This window comes from Natator depressus, chromosome 7 (assembly GCF_965152275.1).
Source record: "Natator depressus isolate rNatDep1 chromosome 7, rNatDep2.hap1, whole genome shotgun sequence".
NCBI lineage: Eukaryota > Metazoa > Chordata > Testudines > Cheloniidae > Natator > Natator depressus.
In genome coordinates, this window is record NC_134240.1 from 60,141,926 (window position 1) to 60,157,798 (window position 15,873).

At 50.6% G+C, this 15,873-nt stretch overlaps 1 protein-coding gene across 2 annotated transcripts in view; it reads left to right on the forward strand.

Moving 5' to 3' along the window:
• Positions 1-5,411: 5,411 nt before the first annotated feature.
• Positions 5,412-15,873, forward strand: part of ADAM8 (ADAM metallopeptidase domain 8) — a 98,370-nt gene continuing 87,908 nt past the window's right edge. For both annotated transcript variants that reach the window (XM_074958612.1, XM_074958613.1), the window contains exons 1-2: positions 5,412-5,535; positions 13,006-13,115. In XM_074958612.1, the coding sequence (XP_074814713.1) occupies positions 5,484-5,535; positions 13,006-13,115 (162 nt within the window). In that variant the 5' untranslated portion in view covers positions 5,412-5,483. The remainder of the gene's footprint in view (positions 5,536-13,005; positions 13,116-15,873) is intronic.

Here is a 15,873-nt window from a genome sequence, read left to right on the forward strand (position 1 = left end):
AATCCATGCTGACTGTTCCTGATCACTTTCCTCTCATGTAAGTGCTTCAGGATTGATTCTTTGAGGACCTGCTCCATGATTTTTCCAGGGACTGAGGTGAGGCTGACCGGCCTGTAGTTCCCAGGATCCTCCTTCTTCCCTTTTTTAAAGATTGGCACTACATTAGCCTTTTTCCAGTCATCCGGGACTTCCCCCGTTCGCCACGAGTTTTCAAAGATAATGGCCAAGGGCTCTGCAATCACAGCCGCCAATTCCTTCAGCACTCTCGGATGTAACTCGTCCGGCCCCATGGACTTGTGCACGTCCAGCTTTTCTAAATAGTCCCTAACCACCTCTATCTCCACAGAGGGCTGGCCATCTCTTCCCCATTCTGTGATGCCCAGCGCAGCAGTCTGGGAGCTGACCTTGTTAGTGAAAACAGAGGCAAAAAAAGCATTGAGTACATTAGCTTTTTTGAGTGGGAGTTGAGTGGGAGGCAGCACCTGCTGGAGCTGAAGAGGATGCTGCCTGGCCCTGCCACCCCCTCCCATCTGATCTGCTGCAGCTGCCTGGGGTCCATCCTCCAGCTCACTGTGGTGACTGTTCTCTGGGCAGCATGAATACCACAGCGTGGGGAGGGGGCCAGGCACCATCCTCCTCTTAGGCTCTATCGGGTGCTGCCTCCTGCTCAGCTCCCTCCCCTCGTGGAGCAGATGGTCACACACCTGTTGGCTGACTGGAACAGGGCCATGGTGACTCCATTGTGCAAGGCCCTTGGCACAGAGCTGTTGTGTTTCATTTGGCCCCACTGCTGCTTATTGTCCCCGGGGAGCTCACTCCCCACCAGCAGCACAAAAGGGCCTAGCTGAACAAGGCTCTGCAGCTTCTCCCTCAGGCACGGGTGGAAATCCACGCCTCGGGACATTACAGTTTGCTGCTTGAAGCACTGCAGTGTGCACTATAGGGAGCAGTGCTGGCTGGAGCTGAGCTGGAGGGGTCAGGGCAGGCGGGCTCTCTGGTTGCCTCACTTCCTGGAAGGCGCTGGTGATAAAATCATTCTCCTCACATCCTCTGCAGAGCCAGGAAATGGAGGTGCTTTCTGTGTGGTTTGTTGCTATGCATGTGTCAGAAACCGACTCCCCACCCCACCCCAAGCTTTGTGCCCAGTGTCCTGCAGGCTGTGAGAGCTGCTTGCCAGAGGTGGGGGGGTTCACGTTGCCATGACTTAGGATAGAGATGCAACAGGTCTCTGCTGTACTGTGCACTCCGCAGGGCAATCCAACCCCAAGGGGTAGAGCCCTTTGTTCCTGCTCTTCAAGGGTGCAGTGACTGTCCTAGGAACAGTGGGCCTGGGTTCTTTGTTCTCAGTCCTCTAGCAGGTGGCCAGGTGCATAAACCTCTATGACTTGCTACAAGAGGGAGCCAGCTAAGGCTAGACACTGCTCCCCCAGCCAGGCCAGGGGAGCTAGGAGAAGAGGAAGAGAACAGGCAGGAAACCAAGGAATCAAATGAGGAGTTAACCAAACCCACAGCAACACAAAGTGAAGCCTGCAGAGCAGGTCAGTCTAATCGTAATGCATGCTCCTAAGCCTCACTGCAGGCCTTGTCCGGGGTAGTGTTGACACGAGGGGCTGGGGTCCTTTCCAGCTGGAGCGAGTCCCTGGCTGCCGGGCGCTGCTCTCTGGGTGAGAGAACCAACCAAGATGGAGTGTCAGAGCCATGCATCAGGGAGCCACTCCATTGCTGTGCAGCTGCTCTAACCCAGCACCCTGCAGCCAGCGCTCACCTTGGGCAGCGGGCACAGCTCACAGTCCAGCCACCTGCTGGCTCTCTAGGGCCTGCCATTGGTCACCCTACCTGTCCCTTGGACTTCTGGCCCAGCCCCCACAGGCTGTGTGTGTCCCTCAAGCACAGGCAGGTTTGTTGCCATTCTCTTCTCCCCTCTGTCAGCCCCTGGCCGGAGAGGGCTGCTTCCCTCCAGCCCTTGAGCTGGCAAGAGGGTTACACGTACACAAGGTGACAGCCAGCCGGCTGCTGCAGAGGGAGATGAAAGGGACTGACATTTCAAGATGGGCCTGAACCAAATCCAACCACTGGAACCTGCCAGCTTCGGGGAATTTGGGGCCTTGAGCCAGCTTGGAGACTAGGTACCTTCCAGCCCCTCACCAGGATCCTTGCCTTGCCACCCCCCACCCCTTCCCTGAATGTGGCTGCCTCTGCTCTTTGGCCTCCCTGCCTCTCACTGGGTGGATTGTGGCTGCCAAGACAACCCGCTGCTATTGGAATTGTGCACTGAGGGGCAGGGGCTGGGGACTCAGAGGGAGCCAGGTGCAGTGCAGTCAGGGGCAGGAACTTGGGGGGGGGGGCAGGGTCAGTGCAGTGTGGGGAAGGGGCTGAGGGTTCAGGGGGAGCCAGGGCCAGCTGAGTGTGAGGCAGAGGCTGGGGGGGGCGGGGGGGAGGCAGAGAGAAACAGAGAAAGACAAAGTGGGCAAAGTGGGAATTTTTTGTAATATTTTTATGACGCCTATGTGTGCCTCAGTTTCCGTCTGCACTTTGCATTGCTACCAGTGGCAGGAAAAGAGTTAAGTCTGCTCTTGAGGCAGTGCAGGACATAGGGGTGGGCTGTTACATTGCTGTCTGGGCCTCAGTGAACAGGGTCCTTAAGGAACTGGCTCAAATTGACCCCATGTCAATGCAGAATCCCAAAGAGACAACAGAAATCGGAACAGTCACCTAGGAAACAACAAGCAGGAGGAAGGAGCTGTTATCCCCACTTCTCAGCAGGGAAGCAGAAGAGAGACCAGCTTGAGAACAAAGGCCTGAAACTTGACCAGCAGGGGATAAAGAGTAGGAGGCTGGAGGAAGCTGGCTGCTCTCTTGTGGGACTAACACAAGAGTCAGAGAGACAGAGCCTGAAATGGAGTTCACTACAGCTTGGTTGATGGTTTGCTCTACTGGATCCGAACAGACCATGCTTTAACTTTCCTTTCTCTATGCTAACCCTAAGGCCTCCCAATGCTTTGTCCAGCTGATTAATAGCTTTTTTCAAACAGTGGGGTTTGTTTGGTGTCACTGCAAATACGGGCTGGGGTACATCAGTCCCTGCAGCGTATACAAGTCTCTACTAGGCATCTATCTCAATTGGGCTCACAGGGCAGAGCGAGTGGCATGAAGCAAGAGTGCTGGAGCCCAGAAGCACCACCCTAATCCTTGCTGACGCAGGCCAGGCACTGATTTCCCCTGCTGACAGGTCAGACACTCCCCCCAGTCAGATGGATCTGTAGGCTGTGCTTTAATCTAGTCACACATGGGGCTTCCTGTTCCTCTTCTTCAGACTGCAAGTGGTATTTCTCCTTATACGGACTTGCCAGAGTAGCTTGGCTGCATGGGCACATGCTGTGTTCTTACATGAATTCACCTGAGTTTGCCATTTTAACATTGGGCAGTCAGGAACCGCTGAGTACCTCTGCTATAAAACTACTTTGTACTGAGCTCGAGGGTTTGACATTCATTGAATGTCTGGTTTGACATTCATTTGCTGTTCACACAGTTCCATTGTCACAAATCAATCTGTTGTAGAACTTTGCTTGAGATATTAAGAGACCCAACCAGGAACTCTGTTTCTGCATCTACACCCCACAGCTTTGTCCTCCAGCTCTGAACACCTGTATATATTTTGCTCCTGTATTCCTCGGTTGTTCGTGCTGACATTGAAGGGCTTGCAAAAATGGTTATTACTGCATATGTGAGGGTGACCCTTCCCCACAATCACCTTGCTTTGACCTGGTTATCAGTTATAGCACAAGTAATTCAGTCTTGTTAGTCCTCAGCTGATCCCAGAAGGGTCTTTAATCTAGCTGACAAAAACAGAACAAGAGCCAATGGCTGGAAGGAGAAGTCAGAAAAGTTCCAACTAGAAATAAGAGTCAAATTTTTGGAGTCTGGCATCCCAAAGCACTTCAGGGATGACGTGGGAATTTTCTGTAATATTTTTATGTCTTCAACGAATGCCTCCATTTCCCTCTGTACAATGCATTGCTACCTAGTGGGACGAGTGCAGGAGACAGGAGATATGTAAATCACCTAACTTTGGGGGGAATGATGCGATCATTAAAGAACTGGTTGAAACAAACCCAAATCAACAGAGGATCCAGAAAGACAAAGAGATCCGTCCCCCATGACCGAACAAGCAACACCTAGCAGTAGACTGAATTGGAGAACAAAGAAGAAAAGGTGTCAGGTGGGTGGAATAAGAGCTGTCCTTTGGAGGGACTCAGGAGGTTTCACCTGGGACTGAGGACAAAGAGACTAGGAGAGAACCGGAGATGGAGTCCATCACAGCTCAGCTGGCTCCTGGCATTGGCTTACAGACACGCCAATTCTCACGAATTAATGGTGAGAAACGCGATTTCTAAGTAAATTTAAGCCTGAATCATGATCTCGCAATAGAACTCTCAAACGTGTCAATTATTTTTTTCAGTCACTGCTGAGAGTTCTATCCTGAGAAAGATCATGAGTCAGGCTTAATCCTTTTACTGAGAAATCGCTGCCAGCCCCAGCCCTGGCTCCATGGTCAGTGTGTGGGGTATGGAGGTGCTAGGCTGGGTCAGGGATGTATCAGTGTACAGGATGGGGAGGAGCTGGGAGAGGGGGTCAGGGTATGTGGGGGGCCAGGGATGGGGGATCAGTGTGGGGGGGTAGGGAGGGGCCTTGGAAGAGGAGTCAGTGTGAGGTGCAGGGGTGGGTCAGTGTGCTGGATGGGGCCAGAGAAGGTGAGGTCTGTGTGCAGTGCTGGTGGGGTCAGTGTGTGGGTGGGAGGTGGGGGAGGGTGTATCAGTGTACAAGGTGGAGACAAGTGCCAGGGAAGGGGAGTGTCAGTGTGGGACAGGATGCAGGGTGGGGTTGGATAGTCTGGGCAGGGGCGTCAGTGTGCAGGGTGGGGATGGGTAGTCTGGGCTGGGGGGGGGTCAGTGTGCGGGTAGGTAGTCTGGGCGTAGGTAGTCTGGGCAGCGGGGTCAGTGTGCAGGGTGAGTCGGGTCAGTGTGCGGGTGAGTAGTGTGGGCAGGGAGGTCAGTGTGCAGGGTGAGTCGGGTCAGTGTGCAGGTGAGTAGTGTGGGCAGCGGGGTCAGTGTGCAGGGTGAGTCGGGTCAGTGTGCGGGTGAGTAGTGTGGGCAGGGGGGTCAGTGTGCAGGGTGAGGATGGGTAGTCAGGGTAGAGGGGTCAGTGAGCAGGGTGAGGGATGTCAGTGTGCAGGCAGGGGGTGGGTAGTAGGGGTGGGTACTCGGGGCAGCGGGGCAGTGTTCAGTGTGGGGAAGGGGGGCAGTGTACAGGCAGGGGGTGGGGCCGGCCTAGGGAGGGGCCGCTGGGGGGGGGGGTAGGCTCGGCCCCCTCAGTTTCCTGGGCGGGAGGCTGAGTCAGGCGGGGCTGAGTCAGACGGAGCCGGGGCCGCTGGCAGAGAGGAGCGCACCACACCGCTCCGCACCTCAGCGCGGGGAAGCCGCGCCATGGCCCGGACGCTCGCCCTGCTGGCGCTGTGCATGGCGCTGGGGCGCCGTGGTGAGTGCGCTCGCTGCCCCCTGCAGCCGGCGCTGGGCGCGGCGGGCTCCGTCGGGGAACGTGGGCTTGTAGCCGCAGCGGCGCGTCTGGACGGGCTCGGGCTGCGCTTCCCACCCGCCCGCTCGGAGGGGCGTCGGGGCCATGCGGTGCCGGAGGGCGGACGGTCCGGGTCTGTTCAGTGCGGGGACTGGCCGCCGGGGCGGGGCGGGGCGGGCTGTGGTCTCAGAAATGGGGAACTGGGGCCATGTGCTGGCTGTTCAGGGCGTCGGACTCTGCCTGGTTCATTCTCGAGCTGGGCGATTGCTGCCCCATGCCGCGGGTAGGGGTTGTGCAGCTGTGTGCTGGGCTTGGGGGTGGAGGGGACAAGCCGGTATGGAGCAGGTTGCTGTCCCGTGTTGGTGGTTTTGGGTTATGATTTTGGCGGTTGGCAAACTTTTCCTGAGTGGCACAAGTGAGGGAAGGGAAATGGCGATTTTTCAGAAGTGTGTATTTCAGCAAAACTGACAGGTATTCATAGGACAAAGAAGAGGTGCTTTTCTAGCAAGAGGGCTTTCTCCTTGCCACCTTGCAAAGGCCGGCTGCAACTAGTGATGGTATTGGAAGGTCTAACACAAATATATTTGTAAGAATTTTAGTATAAAGGTTGCTAGCAGCTGTCTGTATGATTTCACTGCTGATAATTTTTTCAGAAACACTTAGCTAATATATTTACCCCATTGTTCCAAACTGCCCACAAAGGACCAAAAGCCACAAATGCTTCACCCAGATGCCAAAACCTCTGGCTTTGCCTCTCAACTTCGAAGGGCTTGTGTCTACGCTTAAAACACTACAGCTGCGGCGCTGTAGCGCTTCAGTGTAGACACCAGCTCCGCCAACGGGAGGGGTTCTCCTGTCACTTGTAGTTAGTCTACCTCCCAAAGAGGTCATAGCTAGTTCTTCTGTCAACCTAGCCCTGTCTACACGGGGATTTAGGGTGGCTTAACTGCGCTGCTCAGGGGTGTGGATTTTTCACACCCTTCTGCAATGTAGTTATGCCAACCGAATTTTCTAGTGTAACCAGGCCTCAGATGTCACTGCAAAAATCTTTCTCATATTGAAAACTTAAACTATGTAGACAGCATAAAATAAATGAACCTAACTATCAAAATAATGGGGCTGGAGCACTGAGTTTATTATACATTTTCTCACTTATTCCATTAAAAACCTCATTTTTTTAGTGAAATAGCTGCATAATTTCCAGTGCATTCAGTAATGAATTGGTGGTAATGTGACCCATATGGGAAACAATTCTTCAGACTTACTTTCATGCAACAAATTATGCTTACTTAACTCAAACCATTTTTTAAGACAGCCTAGTTAAGGGGAGGACAAACTACGGTCTGCAGGCCGGATCCGGCCTGTCAGGGCTTTCAATCCGTCCCGCGGGATTGCCAGCCCCATGGCGCAGCAGGGCTAAGGCAGGCTCCCTGCCTGCCCTGGCCCGGCGTTGCTCCTGGAAGCAGCCGGCACCATGTCCCTGCGACCCCTGGGGGAGGGGAGGAGGCAGAGGGCTCTGTGCACTGCCCTCACCTGCAGGCACCGCCCCCCTGCAGCTCCCATTGGCTGGGAACAGGGAACCGTGGTCAATGGGAGCTTTGGGTGTGGTACCCACAGACGAGGGCAGCATGCAGTGGAGCTGCCTGCCCTACCCCACCCCCAGGACCCACCGCCTGACATGCTGGCCACTTCCGGGAGTGGGGCAGGGCCAGGGCAGGCAGGGAGCCTGCCTTAGCCCTGCTGCACGCCGCTGCCACCCTGGAGCCACTCGAGGTAAGCGGCGCCGGGCCAGAGCCCGCACCCCAAACTCCTCCTGCACCTCACACCCCAACCCCCTCCTATACCCTTCCTGCACCCCAACCCCCTGCCCTGAGCCCCCAACCTCCTGCCCTGAGCCCTCTCCTGTACCTCGCATCCCCCCTGCACACCAACCCCTTGCCCAGAGCCCCTTGCTGCACCCCACACTCCCTGCCACACTCCCTGCCCCAGCCCTACATTCATTGCCCTGCATACAATTTCCCCATCCAGATGTGGCCCTTGGGCCACAAAGTTTGCCCACCCCTGTCCTAGTTAATCTGGTGTGAAATCTTGTTTGCACGCTTTTAAAAATATAGAAGCCTGGCTCATATTGGTCTAACAAGGAATCAGTTTAAATTGGTCCAAGCTAGGTTTAAATTAAATCATAGAATATTAGGGTTGGAAGAGACCTCAGGAGGTCATCTAGTCCAATCCCCTGCTCAAAGCAGGACCAACACTAACTAAATCATCCCAGTCAAGGCTTTGTAAAGCAGGGCCTTAAAAACCTCTAAGGATGGAGATTCCACCACCTCTATAGGTAACCCATTCCAGTTCTTCAGCACCCTCCTAGTGAAATAGTGTTTCGTAATATCCAACCTAGACCTCCTGCACTGCAACTTGAGACCGTTGCTCCTTGTTCTGTCATCTACCACCAGTGATAACAGCCGAGCTCCATCTTCTTTGGAACCCCCCTTTAGGTAGTGGAAGGCTGCTATCAAATCCCCCCTCACTCTTCTCTTCTGAAGACTAAATAACCCCAATTCCCTCAGTCTCTCCTCATAAGTCATGTGCCCCAGCCCCCTAATCATTTTCATTGCCCTCTGCTGGACTCTCTCCAATTTGTCCACGTCCCTTCTGTAGTGTGGGGACCAAAACTGGTCACAATACTCCAGGTGTGGCCTCACCAGTGTCGAATAGAGGGGAATGATCACTTCCCTCGATCTGCTGGCAATGCTCCTATTAATACAACCCAGTATGCCGTTGGCCTTCTTGGCAACAAGGACACACTGCTGACTCATATCCAGCTTCTTGTCTACTGTAATCCCCAGGTCCTTTTCTGCAGAACTGCTGCTTAGCTAGTCGGTCCCCAGCTTGTAGCGGTGCACGGGATTCTTCCTTCCTAAGTGCAAGACTCTGCACTTGTCTTTGTTGAACCTCATCAGATTTCTTTTGGCCCAATCCTCCAATTTGTCTAGGTCTCTCTGGACCCTATCCCTACCCTCCAGCATATCTACCTCTCCCCCCAGGTTAGTGTCATCTGCGAACTTGCTGCAATTTGCTAAATTGCCCACACAGGGGTTTTCAACTGCCTTAACTAGTTCCATTTAGGACCACCCCATTAGGTAAACTAGTGCAGCTTTGTGTGAAGAGCAGGCCTCAGAAAGCAAGCTGCTGCATTCATCATTAGCTGGAGTTTCCATATGGCTCCTCACAATGACCCAACCTCAAGGGAACAGAGGCCTGGATCCCTGAAGCAAGTGCTTGAACCTGAAAGTAAATTCCTAGGTTTCAAGGGACCACTGTGATCATCTAGTCCAGTGGTTTTCAGCCTTTTTTCATCTGCAGACCCCTAAAAATTTCAGACATAGTCTGTCCTCCCCCCACTTCCCCCCAGGGTCTGTGGACCGCAGATTGAAACCCACTGATCTAGTCTGACTTCTTGTATGTATAACACAGGCCAGAGAACTGCCCCCAAATAATTCCTTTTGAACTAGAATATATCTTCAAAAAAAATCCAATCTTGATTGTAAAATGGCCAGTGATGGAGAATCCCTCACAACGTTGGTAAGTTGTTCCAGTGATCAGTTACCCTCAGTGATGAATTTATACCTCATTTCCAGTCTGAATCTGTCTAGATTCAACTTCAGCCATTGAAAACAACTTTCTAGCCAGCTACAGACAGACAAAGTCTTTTTGGGTTAGTGTTGTTCCCTTGACTTCTAGAAGCACCCAGGAGTCTGGGAGACAAAGGGCAGGCTCCAACAAGCAATAGCTTATTTCTTCTGGTTGCTTCTTCCAACTGTCAGGTATTAGCTCAGCTGTGCCTCAGCCATGTAGCTCTCATCCAGCCCCATTTCTGATAGGCCTGCATTGACTGGGCTGGGTGAAATGGGATTATTAAGGTGGCTGAGCTCAGTGTGCAGCAGGCATAGTGAGGCATTTGCTGTGTACCCAAGACCACCAGCCATGGCCCACATGGTACAAGGGCTGGACAAATCAATTCAAGCCTGGCCCATGCTGAAGGAGTTTGTGTCCATGTCAAAGTGCAGCCCTAGTTCCCGGTGGCATAGCAGCAGCGTCGTGCGCGATGCTTTGGTTCTGGTCTGTTCTAGAGGCATGAGCATGGAGGATGAGAGGTAAGAGTTCCTGAGTGCTAATTGTAATTCTGCCTCTGATTTGCTGGGCAGCTTTGGGCAAGTGCCTCAGTACCCGCTCTGTAAAAAGGGGATTGCAGTACAGACCTGCCTCCAAGCCGCAGTGTGCGCATCTTCTGTAATGCACGCGTCTCAAGCGTTCTGAACAGGCCAAGTGCGAGCAGCCACATGGTCTCAGGCATGTCTGACTTTCCACAGTTTCCTAGGGCAAGTGGGCCCTTTGCAGAGAACATCCAGCCTCACAGCTGTTTAACTTTAGGACTCTTAGTCTGCATTCCCAGCTGCCGTGGCAGTACATGCGGTAAGGGGCAGTTCTTATGATTTCGTGAGTGGATTGAGTTTATATCTGTCGGCCCAGCCAGTCTTCTGGGTCAGCCAGTCATTCATCCAGATAGCCAGGCTGGGATATCTAGGTACCATCTACAGGCTGCTGTTGTGGTTTGACCAGAGAGTGCTGCCAGCAGATGGCTCTCATGTACCCATCTGATCCAGCCCAGATGAGCTGCTGCTTTAGAGAAAGTAGCTACATCATGACAGCCAGAACTGAGCTCGCGCTGGCAGTGAGATTGTGACTCACAAATGGGCAGGGGTAGTGAGAAGAGTAGCTTTGGTTCCAGCACAGGCACGAAATGCACTGTGGTGGAGGCTTGTTTAGCACCAGCAGAACGATGTGGTCTGCTCTCCCTTTGCTCTTCATCATCCTGTGGGGATCCCAGTGCTCCAGCAAGGTAACTATCTAACATGGCTAGAGGACATGAGGACTGTCGGCTTCATACAGCTGTCAAACCTGCCAGCATGGGTGACGCTGCTGAAATGTGTGAACAGTGGCCATGGAGTGGCATGCCAGGGTCTAGAGTGTTGCACCAGAACTGACAGATTAGAATGGTTTCTAACTCTAAAGCCTGCTTCTAAGGCCTTTTTCTCACTGTGTGAATCAAACAAACCAATTTATAAAGAGGAAAACTGGAAAAATAAATTGCATCATGTGCAGTCAGTTCTGTGGACTATGCTGTCCCCAGGGACCAGCAGTAGGCCTGGAAGCCTGGACTTTCAGATCGCCAGCCACATCTCTACTACTTGAGCTAAAGTAGCAGCTGGTAACAGTTTGTTATCCTCTATATGGAGCAGCCACTAGAGGGAGGTTATACGACTTCTGGCCAGGCAGCAGTAGATTCTTGGTGGTTAGGATTCCTGGTGATCGTAGAGCAGTGTGATCTTAGCAGTTGGCTCAGTTGTTAGCTAGCCAAGCACATAGCTCTGGCACCTTTATTCTGAAAGGCAGTGTGGCTGAAGTCTTGGCTGTGTCATGTTAAAATCCTGAGTTCTACACTCAATTCTGCCAGATGTTATCTTGTGCAGTCCCTTAGTTAAATTGTTTGCAAAATGGCTTTGTGGGGACTGGGGGAAGAGGGAAGATGCTCAACTTTCCTTCTAGTGTAGGGTGCGAAGCTTTGGGCGACACTATGGGTTATGAACTGTGCAGCACTATAGAAGTAGTGGGGTGGCTTGCTGTCTTTCTCTCCTCCACAGACATTTCCTTTCTTGGTGAATCAGGGAGCCTGATTCAGCGTAAATGCAAAACATCCTACAAAATCCACAACAAAGTATTGCCAACCTCAAGCATTAAAAAATCATGAGTCAGGCCCCAGAAATCATAAGATATTTTTAAAATAATACATTAGGGGTCCTGTGTATTTGCCTTCTGCTTTCTGAACATTTGGGTGTTGCATTTTCAAGCTTTGCTTTGCAGTCAAGAAGCTAGCAACTGGCTTCTTAACAAAATAAAATGAAACCTGAGGTGATGCTGTAATCACCTTGTGACATACCCAGAGTACAGACTAATGAGTAGCTGTGTCAACCCTGCCCTCTAACCTGGGGTGCCCTTGACACTGCTTTGCTGCTGTAGCCTTCAGTCTGACCTGTTCACAAACAGCCTCCAGCTATGACTGTGTGTGTGCTGCAGCCAGCCAGCCACACCTCAGCTATACTGCAGGGTGACCCCAACATACCTTCAGTCCTAGATTTTCCCCCAGAAATGTATGTCCTGTACTGCCCAGCCCTCTCCTGGACAATACAAATTCATATAAAGTCCATCATTTTATTAATAGAAATAATATGCACACATCTTGTTATCTCAACTGGAGTTTAAACTTCAGTTTAAACACACTGGATTAGATAAAACAATAAAAAAAGTTTATTAACTACCAAGAGAGAGATTTTAAGTGGGTACAAGTAATGAGGCATAAAAATCAGAAATGGTTACAAGAAAAGATAAAACACAACTAGCAAAGTTTTTCTCACCACATGCTCTCAGTCGTCTTACTGGCCAAACTTCTTAGGCCAGAACCCCTTCTTCTGGTTAATGGCTGCTACCTTTGTCCCTTCTTGTGCAGTGAATCAATGGATAGAGAAAGGAGGAGGGGACCTTGGGATATTTGTCCCTCATTTTTATAGTGTCAGCCCCCATCCTTGGGAAACATTTCCAGCTGAGATTCAGGAGACAGAGAAGATACAGGAAAGGATGTGCTCTGCTACTCTTCCTCACCTGTTTGAGCATCCTTCATTTTCCTTCCTGCTTGATGACTCTATTTATGGCTTAAATGCAAATTAAGCAGAGCACCCATTCCTCTGTTTGAGAAAGACCTGCTTGCCAACCTCGGTTTGCAACATGTGTTAAAATCACTACACAATGGAATCTTACAACTTTTCAGTGTTGTCACACACATTTTATCAGGACAATGTTGATTAGCAAATTATGAGTTTTCAGATGTTACCTTGCAAGACCTACTTTGTACAGATATTATTATAATTGTGTGTAGTCTTGGAGCCTCCACATATTTTTTCACTCAGTTTAAGATTTTAATTCTCTTTTGTAAAGCTTGGCCTGTCCTTATTCACTTGGGGACACCATCTGGTAAGGGCTTGGTGGCCAAAGACTGCAGAATGCAGGACAGGGGAGCTGCTAGTCCATCTTTGGCATTTCACTGCTGCCTGCTAGTGCCTTGGGCTCGTGGTGGATGTTGCATGCTTTGTGCGTACCATGAGGAAGCAGCAAAACATCAGCCAACAATGAGCAGTGAGGGCAATACGGAGGGGCAGGGAGCTACGAAGCTAGCCTTGCTCCGTCCCCCTCTCTGGGATTAGGAACAAGCCTTAATAGGGTTATTGAGCACAGCTGCTCTACCACCCTGTAACATCATGCAGCACTGTACTCCTCTAGGGAACTCTGCAGAAAGCCCTGACCCTTTGAATGTCTTTACAGGAGTCTTTGCCAGCCCATCGGAGAAACTTACACATGTGGTCCAATATGAAAGGGTGACACCTCGCAGAGTGCCTGCAGCTCCTGGGAAAAGAGACCTTTCTGCTCAACTCGTAAGTATCTGTCGCCTCTGAAATATCAGGGGACCTACAAGCCCAGCTCCAACAACCCCAGACTCAGAGGCGGTTAAACGAGGGCCTGGTGCCAACCCCCAGATTAGCCATGCACAGTTCCAGCTTTCCCAGACACTGAGCAGTCGGAGACTGACTTTTGTTTTAGATTAAGCAAAAATAACTAAATATGAGAGAACGTACATTGTGGAATAGGCTACCTCAGTGCTGCCTTGCAGAACTGCAGCTGCCTCTGTAAACAGACAGACAAATGGAAAGCTGCAGAACAGAGAAAACAGGATCACAACACTCGCATACTGTTGCTGTCTATGGCCCCAATCAGCATTATATCTGAGCGCTTCATAATCTTTAATGCATTTAACCTCACAGCCCCTTGGAAGTGAAGTGACTTGCCTAGTGTGACACAGGAAGGGTGTGACAAAGCCAGGCATTGAACTCAGGCCTCCAGAGTCCCACATTGGCACCCTATCCACTGGGCCATCCCTCCCTTCCGAACATATACTGAAATCAATAGAGAATGCTGCAGGAGATGCACACTGGTTCAGAGAAAGGAATTCTCTCCCTCTTGATCTGTCTGGCAGGCACCTTGAGTGCACAGTCAGCAAAGATCCAGACTCGGAGTCTTAGTTCCTTTAATGTGACACCCTTATGGGATGAATGACACCAGCTAGTGTGAGCTTTCTGCATCATCTCCATCATAAATGATAGGTTTCAGAGTAGCAGCCATGTTAGTCTGTATCTGCAAAAAGAAAAGGAGGACTTGTAGCACCTTAGAGACTAACAAATTTATTTGAGCATAAGCTTTCGTGAGCTACAGCTCGCTTCATCGGATGCATTCAGTGGAAAATGAATGCATCTGATGAAGTGAGCTGTAGCTCACGAAAGCTTATGCTCAAATAAATTTGTTAGTCTCTAAGGTGCCACAAGTCCTCCTTTTCTTTTTATCATAAATGATGGCACTCTTGAGCGACCAATCAAAGCAGCCTCTTGTTGTGTTTGAGGTCAAAATTAGAATCACTAATGGTAGAATGAAATCTGTGTCAGGAAACAAATTTGGCATCAGCTGAAGAGGCGTGGAACCACTTCCAAAGAATGTAGATTGCCGCAGTGGAAGAGGTTTGTGGATGATGCAGATGGAGAAAACCAAAGGAGAGGAGTGGGGGTGGATCAACAAAGTGCAAGTAGCAATTTGAAATAAGAAAATGGTTCACAAAGAAAAGAAATGAACCCATCAAGTGTAAATGAAAGCAAATACAAAGAAGCAAAGTGGTCTGCCAAGTGGGCAATGAAGAAGGGCAAAGAGAGTGCCCTAGACAATTTGCATGCTGAGCTTGTAAACGACCCACAGCTGGCTGGCAGAAAGTTCTGCAGCATTGAAAAAATGGGCCCCAAAGAAAGGAGGATGGTAATGTGACATCGTTTGTGAATGGTGATCAGAGGAGACTGTTAGTAACACCCAAACAAGTGAAGGAGAGGTGGAAACAATACTTTGAGAGTCACTTAAATGAAGCAAACCCTTCGTGGTGTTGTCAACATGTGATCCTAATGCGGTACCTGAGCTTGACATAAGAGGAGGAAGTGGAAATTCAGTCCAGGAGACAAAGACCAATAAGGCAGAGGGACCTGATGAAGTGACAGCAGACCTGGTGAAAGTCTTGGGCAAGAGCGGCATGAAATGGATCAAAGTGGTTGAAGCCGTATGACAAGAAAAGACTGGTGCATGTCTGTCCTGGTACCAATATATAGGAAGGGAAGCTTCCAGGAATTTGGAACCATCGAGGGACAAAGCTGTTGTCACATGGGATGAAGATACTGGAATGTATCTTGGATGCTAGAATTAGAAAAATGCTGGAACCCCTCATTGACCAAGCACAGTGTGGCTTTAGGAAAGGACGAGGCGCAGGGATGCCATGTTTGTAATTTGGCAAGGGATGGAGAAGCAGCTCAAGCACCAGCAGGATAGCTTCTTATGGACCTAGAAAAGGCCTATGATAAAGTGGATGGAAAACAGAGATCCGAACATATTGTGGAACAACAAGTCCGTTTGATGTAGAAGTTGGAATGCACCCGGGGTTGGCCCTCAACTCGCTGCTCTTCATCATTTTGATGGACTGCATCAGCAGGAAGATGTCAGTGGGAAAAGGGGAGAAGCTGCTATATGCAGATGACATAGCAATAAGGGCCTCCTCAAAAGAAGACCTAGAGAAAATAATAAACCAGTGCTATGATCAACTAAGCTGGCATCTGATGAAAAGGAGCTTGACTAAGACTGAGGGCATGGGTCAGTAGAGGAGCCACAGGGAAACTTGACATAGAGCTTAATGGAGTGGAACTAAACCAGACCGACCAGTTCAAGTACTTTGGCAGCTGGGTTATGGAAAATGGTGAGCTTGAATGTGAGTCCCAGTCCAGACTGGGGAGTGTTAGAAAAGTGTGGAATAACATCTCAAGGGCCGTGTATAACAAACGTCTGCCACTGAGACTGAATTGTGGAGAACAGTGGTGTGCCCTGTAATGCTATATGGTGCAGAAACATGGCCAAAACAGAGAGGCCAAGTTCAATGCCTACAGGTGTTCGAGATGAGATGTCTTCGTGCCAGAAGAGGAGTTACACAAAGAGAAAGATGTCAAAAGGAAAGTTTTAGGATGTAAGTCCAAGTCCGTGATGTGGCTGACAAAATCCAGGAAACGGGACTTTGCCAGTTCAGATATGTGCAGAGGGTGAATGAAGGGGACTTGG